The following is a 10,572-nucleotide window of genomic DNA, read 5'->3' as shown; positions in this document are numbered from 1 at the left end:
GTGCGTTATTACTGTGCATTATCACTTTTTAATGCACACCCAGCAGCCAATCAGAATCGAGTATTCACCCAGACCATGGTATAACTCACAATAATTAACTTCAGCATAAAAGGCAACAACATAAAGGACCAGCAAAACTTTGAAAAGCACATACTTGTCACATTTTTCTAGCCTCACGTGTTAAAGTCTCTCTCTGATCACCTTTTGATTCATTGTGTTTCCCACCCACTGGTCTTTTAATTATGCTTATGTTCATAATTAAACTTTTAGCCAAAAACCTGTGTTATTTTCTAGGATGTGGGCGGGACTGTTGCTGAGAGTTCTCTGTTTACACTCTCTCCCACTAGCTCACAGCCCCTCACACCCCAACCAAACATGAGTGGTGCAACAAAAATTGTGATCAATATAATGTCTATCCAGTCGTACAAGTTTAGATCCAGACTCCAGCTCAGATGAGAAATACAAAGAAGTTCATGGATCTATTTGCCCGACAGTGGATGAATCAGAATAGGGCGGAGCAGTGAGCTCGTGGCCCCGCCCACCGTATTTTCTATGTCCTGATAAGCGCTTTTTCAAAGCATTTTTTGTCTGCTCCTGATTCATGAAACTTAACAAAGAAATACCCCAAAATGCAATTTTAAGCTAAATTTTCTTTATATCTGTCCTTCATTGTCAGAAAAATGCCACATAAACATGTTATAAACACCAAAACATAATTTTCTTTGGAGTGAGTCTTAAAGGAACAAAATGTTGTTTCATTGAGGACGGAGAAACACAAGACTGAAACAGATACAGAAAGGGGTTAAATGAGGTCAGAATGAAAGAGCGCACTCATGCATTAAAGAAGCAAAATAAGCTTTGAGGAGACTTCCAGCAGATGCATTTGAAGAAAAAAAAGCCTGAAAAAAACCAAACATGTAGGGTAGAGAAGAAAAAAGAGAGTTTGAAAAAGACTAGAGAGAGAGACGGGTGGTGTTCGGGTCTTAAGAGTTTGCCCGCCCTCCAGAAAAACACCCCTCTGCTGCTCCTCTGCTGGCATCTGCCACCACTGAACACAGCTGAAGCCCATCTGAGGAGGTCTCCTGTCAGCGTTCCAAACCTGCCCCACACACAGGAAACAGAGCCATCCAGAATAAAGTAGCTGAAAAATTACAGTGTCACTGCACTGCACATTCAGCATCGGTCAGTGAAGGAGCCTCAGTCATTTCCTCGCTTCCTAGAAGAGTCAGGAACCGAAAAGTGAAGGATGATCAAGTCCAGCTGGTTTTATGTGAAGTTCAAATACAACGAGAAGGTAAGTCATGTGCAAATTCTTGTTTTGTCGAGCCAACTACTCGACTTCACAAAGTTCCATGCAGCTGTGAGTGTGTATATAACCGGATATGAGCCATGTCTTTGAATCATATGTTTGTGTACATGCTCTCTCTCTCTCTCTGTCTGTTTGAAATTCATTGTAGAATTTATGTCCTGAAACCCAGTGGAAAAGTGAAGGCTAAATACTTAAGCTCTCTGCTATTTTTCCTGATGTGAGTATTGACTGGTGGTTGCTGACAATGCTCTTCTAGTATTTCACTGAAATGGAGTCTAATGCTCTGCACTTGACTGCTTAAGAGTGAGGCTGCAGAAATGCATCATAACTCCTGCTGACTTTACAGCATTGCCTAGCAAATGGAAGGTTGATTAAGAGGCTAAACAAAGTGTGGCACTGTTTCTTTATGGAGGCTTCATCAATAGTATTATTGTTCGTACCTGAGAGAGTTGAGGTAAACAGATTCATAGCTGCATGCATCTTTAATCCAGTCTGTGCTGTAAAACTCTGACGTGGATTTCTGTCCTTGTGATGAAGCTCAGTCATGAAGTTTTAATGCACTTAGTGATGTCGGCATCTGAGCTTCAGATCCTCTAACCCAGATAATGGTATTAGTGCGCATCCAGTTAGTCAACCACGAGGAGATGACATTACCATGCGTCGTGCCAGCGACCAACACCGCCCCATGCACTTTTAAAGCTTTCCTCATGAATGGAGCTACAGTTACAGTTATCTTCTGTCATTGAGCCAGTAATGCAGTCACCATAGACTCAATCAACTCTCCTCCTTATCCAACTTTTGTTGCTCCATCTTGTAGATTTACCTCATATGTGCTGATGAAGTTCTCAAGTCAAAATGTTATGTGTCTGTTTTGCACATCTCTTTCCTTAATCGTGTCAAGCTGTCATCTGCTTCGTTGTGCTACACGGCTATGTTTTTATGTTTTTCTGTAACAGTTAAAACATTGCATTTCTGTGGCTGTGGTTGCTGCGATTCTGCATTTTACAGCAGAGAAGTTCGTGTGTTTCAAGAGGCCACATGGGAGAATCTGTTGGTGCCTGGAGGGCTCTGTTCCCATCTGCTCAACCATTTTGTACTTGAGTGTTCTTGAGGTACAAAAGATGGCTGCTTTTCAGTTTTTGCAACTGGCTCTGCAGTATGAATACGAGACTTCATCACAACTGAAACAATTTAATATCAGATGTCTCCATTAATGAACTGTAGCTCCCCAATGCCAGCAGCACTCATGCTGTCCCAGATCATGACACTTCCATCACCATGTTTGACGGTAGGAAAGACGTACTTGTCGTTATACTCCTCACCTGGTTGCTGCCTCACATGCTTGACACCATCTGAACCAAATCTGTTGATCTTGGTCTCACCAGACCACAGGACGTGGTTCCAGTAATCCTGGTCCTTAGTTTGTCTGCAGCAGATTGTTTCCAAGCTTTCTTGAGCATCATCTTTAGAAAGGCTTCCTTCTAGGACGACGACCATGCAGAGCAATTTGATGCAGTGTGCGGTGTACGGTCTGAACACTGACAGGCTGACCTCCCATCCCTTCAATCTCTGCCCCAATGCTGGACGCACTCATCCGTCTGTTTTTCAAAGCCAGTCTTTCTTTAATAGGAAAACAGACAGTTTGATATAAGGGACAAAAAGAAAAATACCTGGCCTTAAAATACCTTTAATTTATTGTGTTGGAAAAAAATTGAAAGAAATCCAAATTGTGACTTTAAAACTGTGAATTGAATTGTGGCTTGACTGAATCCTTACATCTCTAGTATTAACAATTAAAAAAGTACCGTAAATCTGAGTCGTGGTGGTAAAGAGTTAAAGCAGAATCGGTTTGATTTTAACAGACTTTAACAAAGCAGTGAAACATTGTAGACCATTGATGAAAAAGTGATCAGAAATCATTAGTCAAGGATGGTCTTAAGAGCTTCTCCTGACTTAATAACCTGAAAAAAAAAAACAAAAATACTGAGCTGTCTTTTTTAATAAATGTGCTGATGTGATACAGAAAATCCACCTTTACCAAGAGCTCTGCTGCTGGCTATAAATTAGAACAAGGGTCAACACTTCTCTTTTCACTGCACATCTCGCAACTTTTGTCAGCTTTAGGTGAGAACAAATTTCCTCTTTGTTTCTGGAAGAAAAGAGTGGGTGGATAATAAATGAAGCATGGCTGGGTGGTCTTGTGTCTGTGTCTTCACTAAACTGGAGTGTGAGGAAATAAAATAAATAGCAGAGCGGATGCAGGATTCAGTTAAACCTAATTTACACTTATTCATTCTACTTACCATACTGTGAAAGTCTAGAGAATTCTGTTAATCTACAGTAGCTTCTGGATGGCCTTTTGCAGCTCATTGCTATTTTCTGTGTGCGTTTCTTTTTCAAAGGCTGTGTTCACATAAGCAGTGTGTGCTGCTGGAGAGGAGCTCCTGCCGTCCTCTGCTTTTTTCCTCCCAGCTGCCCTGCCTGAGGAGCAGCCCGCCTCTGTGCGATTACATGTGATTGACAGGCGTGCTCTCAGCAGCGTGTGAATAGGATGTGACCTTAAACAAGTTTCTGCCATTTTTGACTGAGCGCCTGTCCCCTGCCCCCTCATCTCCCAGCTCTCTGAAGAGAGCGGGCGGGAAGGGCACAAAGCGAGGCAGCCTCTGGGTCAAGAACAGCGGGTCATGTATCTGTGGAGTAAATGCTACCCCATGTGTGGGCTGATGTCCTCAAGTGAGTGAGAGCGAGGGAGGCTGGGGCTGGAGGTGTCTTAAATTCCTCTGAAAGGAGAGAAAACACAACACAGGGCTCCAGCCGGGGTCTGCTCCCAGGTCTTTGTCTTCTTAGCCAGTGCCAGGGCCCACAACAGGCCAACTGACAGGCTGCTGACTGCCAAAGGGCGAACAGCAACCTGTCTCACACCACACTAATTCAATTTGGTTACAGAGCCCCCGTGATCGCTGTGTTAGCTCTCCTGCGGCCAGTTAGCTCATCTGCAGCAGACAGCTTTGTGTTGCAACATTTTTACAAAATAGCAAAATGTGACAGACATGGTTCAATTAATTTACAAATGTTACATAAATTGTCTACAATATTTAAAAATAACGTTTCCCTAATTCAAAAAAAGAAGCAATATGGTTATACTTTTTAGATATATTTTTCTATTGCAGATTTTCCTCTAGTAATGCTTGAACAGATAACAGAAAAAATGGGAAAAATATTAGATCTGAAACAAACAGACCGATACTCAAGAGAGCCACTACGTTTAACCCAGCGCCTAATAATTAACAACCAGCAGATGTCTATATTTAAACAATTCACCATCATTTTACTTTTGTGTCAAAAACATTTCTGCAGCAATACGTGTCAGAAAAAATGAACGTAATATCTAATTCAGTCATTTATTGTTTGCATTTGTTGTTTGTTTTCTGGGTTGAACGGTGGTGCAGTAGTTATACTGTACTTACACACACTAACAAATGGTTTACAACTATTTACAGTTATGGGTAAATTCATGGATTAGTGACAGAAGACTTATCTCTCAGGATGCACCAACTAAAACTTTATTGTTTAGCACTCATCTTTAATTTAGATTTGAAAGAGATTTTTTTCAAGCAATCAAAACAAAATATCACTAAAGATAAACATTTGTATGTTTATAAACATACAAATGATGCACTTATCAATACTCTATTCATTCATTCATTCATCTTCTTGACCGCTTCTTCCCTTCCGGGGTCGCGGGGGTGCCGGAGCCTATCCCGGCTACTGATGGGTGAAGGCGGGGTTCACCCTGGACAGGTCGCCAGTCTGTCGCAGGGCCTCAATCACACACACATTCACTCTCACATTCACACCTAGGGGCAATTTAGAATCACCAATGAACCTATGAAGCATGTTTTTGGACGGTGGGAGGAAGCCGGAGTCCCCGGTGAAAACCCACGCATGCACGGGGAGAACATGCAAACTCCACACAGAAAGGTCCCAGCCGGGAGTTGAACCAGGGCCTTCTCGCTCTGAGGAAAGAGGACTAACCACTGTGCCACCGTGCAGCCCTAATTGAAATATATGTTGCGCATATTTTGTAGTAACAGAAAATACTTTAACATTCACTTTTGGTTATTATATTTACCAAACTGGCAAAAGCCATAATTAAGCATATTCTGTGTTATTACAGTTAAATGCATTAGTCAGCAGTGGTTGGTCAGAGTCGGTCTGAGTCATTATTTCTATGTCAACCGCTCTCACTAATCAGGAGTTTGTTGGAAAGCCACACACCCCTTCCACTGAGAGCAGGCTAGGGGAAATCTGTCAATCAAATGTTTCAAAGTTTGAGGTAAGGCCAGCCACATTCTTTTACTGAGGCGTCTGATTGGCCAGTTTAAATCTTGAATAACTTACAATTAAGAAAACACATTACTAGATGTATAGCACTACCTGCGATAATGCTAGTGTGAATGCTGTAAGCTAAAATGTGGCCGCTGAAGATGCTGAAATTGATGGCTGAAAATACTGAAGCTGATTGCAAGCTAAAATATTAGCTAAATGCCAACTTACCCTAAAAAAATGGTTAATGTGTATTTTAACCAAAACAGCTAGCATGTAGCTTAAAAAAGCTAAACTCCAACATAGACTAAAATACTGAAAAAAATAAATTAGCCAAAACAGCTAGCATATAACTGAACTATTAACTAAACTCCAAGATAGCCTAAAAATGCCAAAATAGTCCAAAAAGGCTAGAATGGTGCCGATATAACAGCAGAAACTCTAATATAACTCAAAGACCCCAGTGGATGCCAAAACAGCCAAATCAGCTCTGATATTGTCAGCTAAAATATTAGATGAATCCCAAATGAGTTTAAAATAACCCTTACATTTACAGTACATACTGAAACAAAACCTACCACAGACTGTGGACTGCTTTTGTATGACTGGAGAGCTTTGTGTGTGTGCGTGTGTCTGAGATGGAGTGTTCTGAGGTCGTCATGGCAACAAGCACACAGAGGCAGGCGCACGGCTGCGCTCCGCTTTCTCATTGAAATATGCAGCCCTTCACCTGGCTCAAACAAAAGTTTCTATCTGTTGAACCGTTTTCTGCAGAGTAAAAGTATAAGCAGCGTCAGAATCCAGAGACGTATAACTACAACTAGTGCGAACTTCATGTTTTCTGCCCAGATCTACTGAAGTACTCGCAAGTTAAAAACGAACATCCTCAAAAAATCTTCCCCACCAAAAATGCATTGGTTCTAATGGGAGAAATTGTCAGCTTTTGCTGATTTTTGGGGCCGCTGTTGGAAAACTACATGGATCTGGGTTATTAAAGTTGTATTGTCTGAAAAGCAGGAATTTGACGATCAAATTCCATTTATTACATTCAGCCCAAAGTCTGTCGAACACTTTAAAAGTTGAATAGTTTCTGTAGTTAAAGGCGTTCTTGACCTTTTTTGTCTTGTAGTGCTGAAAGTTTTTGAATAGAAGTTGGTTGAATAGTTTGAAAAGTTATGAAGTTAAAAATTACGAGAATTAATCTCCTGAAAGAGCTGAATATTTTGATAGCTGAATGGGCTGAAGGTGAAGCGGTTGAAGAGCTGCAGACAGACAAAAATGTATGGAAGAAAAATAATAAAGAGACAAAGAAAAACAGAAACACTGTAGTGTGAATGCTGACTCAGCATTCACACAATAAAAATATAAGCTTAGCAAGAAGATGTTAAAAAGAGACACCAGAGCAAAGAATGACTGAGCAGCAGATGTTTATTTCTCTATTGACCTTATTCCTGGGGCCTCTCATGTAAAAGAGATTATGGGTGTAACTTCCGGCATAGCAACTGGAAGTTACACGGCGCTATTTGTTCCACTGAAAGTTGGCGGTTTTGTTAGCTTTAGCGGTGCATGCAAACTTTAAAAGCGTGCTTTACTTAATCCCTCAAAGTTTTCAAAAATGTCTTTGCACAGTTCAGGTGCATGTTTTGCAGCTCGTGGTTGTACTAACAACCAAACTAAATTAAATTTGTGGAGCGTTTTGTGGGACATGGGCTGCTGACGAAGAGGGAGTGCAGCTGCCCTCCTAGGTACAGATTTTACCGGGCGAGGATGAAGTCAGAAGGATGTGGGTGAACATTTTAAATCTTTCATTTGTGCATAAAGTACACGGAAGAAAATCTGTATCCAACATTATGGTCGGGTTACTCCAGAACACCAGAGAAGAAGAGACGCCGGGTACTGCAGAGACCTGACAGCAGCGGTTAAGCTAGTTTCATATTCGACATTCGTCACATATTCAGCGATGAACGGTGATATTTCTCAAACGCCTTTGCTAAAAAAAACACCAAAAATGTTTTACTGACAGATGATAAAACAATCAATGTTTCACATGACTCGTTTTCATTATTCACGATCCCCGTAACGAGCAGACCACCACAAACGCCGCTGCAATGTGAGCGGAGCCGGAGCGCTTTGCCCGAGCTGCTGCTGAAAGTAATGTGGAATGTTGATTTTTTATTATCTCTCAGGAAAAACATTTTTGGTGTTTTTTAGCAAAGGCGATTGAGAAATATTGCCATTCAGTATTGAATGTGTGACGAATGTCGAATATGAAACTAGCTTAACCGCGCTGCTGACAGCAGTGTCACAAGAGCAGAAAACACATTTTGTGTGTAATCGCTGCATCTCCTGGTATCAGCTGTTCAAAAATTACCAGTTTAAACCGCAGATGACTTTGTCAAAACATGAAACGGGCAAAAGCTGCACCGCGCGATTCATCCCTCATCTCAGCATGTTAATACAAGCACGAGAAGAGATAACGTTACAATTGATCGGCACTGTGAGCTAACTCTGGCACAAATAGGCAGAAATAAAGAATTATGATGTGAACTTTTAGCACAAATAGGCAGAAATAAAGAATTATGAGGTGAACTTTTAAGATTGTTCATAGCTTCACCACCTGTTTTAGCTGTATTGAGAAAGTAGCTAAAACCAGTAGCTAAAAATGCTACTAAATGTTGTGTTTTTTAAGGTCATCCTCCAATCCCTCAATTTTATCAGTTGTTACGTTGCTTCTCTTAAGACATGACAGCTGGGTTTTCCACATTTATATGTAGTTATAGATCCAAAACGAGGAATTGCGCTGTCGGCTCTACAGTTGTAATGTAAATACATGCAAGTTCCGGCGTCTACCGGAAGTTTCACCCATAATTCACGCAAATGCTCATGGGGCGCGGGAATAAGGTCAATAGAAGTCTTTGGAATTTTGGCTTTCTGGGACCAGCAGGAACTTCCTGTTTGGAACGCAGGGGGGAGGGGATAGTCAATCCAGGCTTCTCTATATACTGTCTATGTCTATTTTAGTTTCTCTACACAATAAGTTGTTATTTATGTGAAGTATCACACTGATGTGCATTGAGACAAAGTCGTTTTTAAAACAAAGTTATCTGGTTTTAACATCTTTGAAAGAAATATTTTGCTTAAACATTTCTAAGCCTAACGAAGGATAAAATATATTGTTTATAATATATTTTATCCTTCTTCAGGCTTGACTGGAAGCGACTGGAATGTGTATTGTTTGAGCCGTTTGTGTCCCGATTGTTTCTGCTTCTTTTGTGTAAACCTGGTCTGTTGAAAAGCAGGGGCTGATTCTAATGACTATAATGATAGAAAACAGAGTGGGGGGAAGGCTGTCATTAAAGGATGCTTATTGCAGCTTCTGAAAATGCCATGGCAGATGATGATACACTGGAGGTGCATTTTGCAAACCCATCTTGGGTGGTATCACTTATTTCAGACATAAACTGCAAATTTTAAAGCCAGTGTTGTTCATTCCAGTGGACCTTCTTCACCCCTAGGTTTTTGTTGTTGGGTGACGTAGACCGGATTAGACTGTTTTGCAATTTCTTAAAGCAAAGTTTTTCCAATTTTCAAAGTTGTTATACATTGTATATCATTGACTGTATATGATAACTGGACTGTGAGTGTGACAAATAGAAATGGACTTAGTCTACTTTTGGCTCCAACCAAACTAGGTAAATTCAGTTGCCCCTTTTTTCCATGTTGGTGCTAGAAAACGTCAGTTAGCAGAGATTGGTCCCAGTTGGTCTGAGTCATCATAACTATAGCAACCTCCCTTATAGGGTTGGGCACTGAAATTTGGTTCCAAGTAGGAACCGTTATGATTTATGCGGTTCTTCCAAAACCGAAAGAAGCTGTTGCAAACGGTGCCGCATTTCTGTGCCAAGTTGCGCTCAATACGCCGGGAGAGAGACAGCCGCTGCAGGGAGCACAGAATTCGGGCAGCCTGCTTGGCTTTCCTGAACTGTGATATTTTACTTATTTTTGTCAAGACAATAATAATAATAATAATAATAAAAAAGGTCCCTATTTTTCCTCCTCTCGGGTTAATACAGGACAGCGTTTAATCTCAGTCCCAGAGACACAGAAACAGCAGAAGCGGCTGTCATCCAGACACACCCCCGACTGAGATTAAAACCACTTAACCCCTCAGACAAGCTCAGGATCAGGTGTTTGCCAGGCAGCAAGGCGGCATAGCATCGAATCTGCCGCACAGCGAAAGAGTGACTGGCCACTGGTTTGCAGCTCTGAGGTTGTGGAGCTCTGATTTAATGGAAACAGCCAGCATGTCAAAAACTGACAACACCCAAAACGTCAGTTTTTTTAACAGAGGTCTTAACTATATCTCAATATGTGACTTTGGAATGAAAATTTGTTGATTTGTAAAGATGTAGCCATTACTTTTTATTACTGAAGTACCAAAATTCGCACCGAAACCAAAGAACCGCTTTGTCACCGGAACTGCATAAAACCCAATCAGTGCCCAACCCTACTCCTGAGTCAATCAGGAGCGAGCTTGTTAGAAGTCCACACCGCTACCATGTGGAAGCAAGCGTCAAGCGTTTTGAATGTTGAATGTGAGACCACAGACTTTTAATAAAACACTTAATTGGCCGGTTTATAACTTGAATAACTTGGACTACAGAAAAAATACAGTGAAAAAAAATGAGGATTAGCTAGAACATGTTAAAAAAGTAGCAGGGCACAAATGGTTATGCAATAATAATGACTGAGTACTGTATGTTAGAGAGTAGCCTGTAAGTTAGGTTTTTTTGCATAGTTAATAGCGGTATTTTATTGGTTATATTTTGAAAATTAACCGGATTTTCACGTGTCTTGGCATAACTTCCCACCAGGATCGCTCGCGGCTCGCGCCAAAGATACACCACTTGCATCGTGCGAGCTGGCCGTGGAGGAAC

General features: G+C 41.1%; 1 protein-coding gene across 9 annotated transcripts in view; it reads left to right on the top strand.

The window, feature by feature from the left end:
- The window catches only part of auts2a (activator of transcription and developmental regulator AUTS2 a), a 495,300-nt gene that overhangs the window by 163,562 nt on the left and 321,166 nt on the right, over window positions 1-10,572 (top strand). The window contains exon 1 of one of the 9 annotated variants that reach the window (XM_036215198.1): window positions 130-1,294. The exons of the other annotated variants lie outside the window; for them this stretch is intronic. Within the exon in view, the coding sequence (XP_036071091.1) occupies window positions 1,247-1,294 (48 nt within the window). The 5' untranslated portion in view covers window positions 130-1,246. Of the gene's footprint in view, window positions 1-129; window positions 1,295-10,572 lie in introns of those variants that run through there. 9 annotated transcript variants of the gene reach the window in all.

The sequence above is a fragment of the Oryzias melastigma genome, linkage group LG14 (genome assembly GCF_002922805.2).
Source record: "Oryzias melastigma strain HK-1 linkage group LG14, ASM292280v2, whole genome shotgun sequence".
In the NCBI taxonomy this organism is placed as follows: Eukaryota; Metazoa; Chordata; class Actinopteri; order Beloniformes; family Adrianichthyidae; genus Oryzias; species Oryzias melastigma.
The sequence above is the reverse complement of the archived record's forward strand: the minus strand, read 5'-3'. Positions and strand labels throughout refer to the sequence as shown.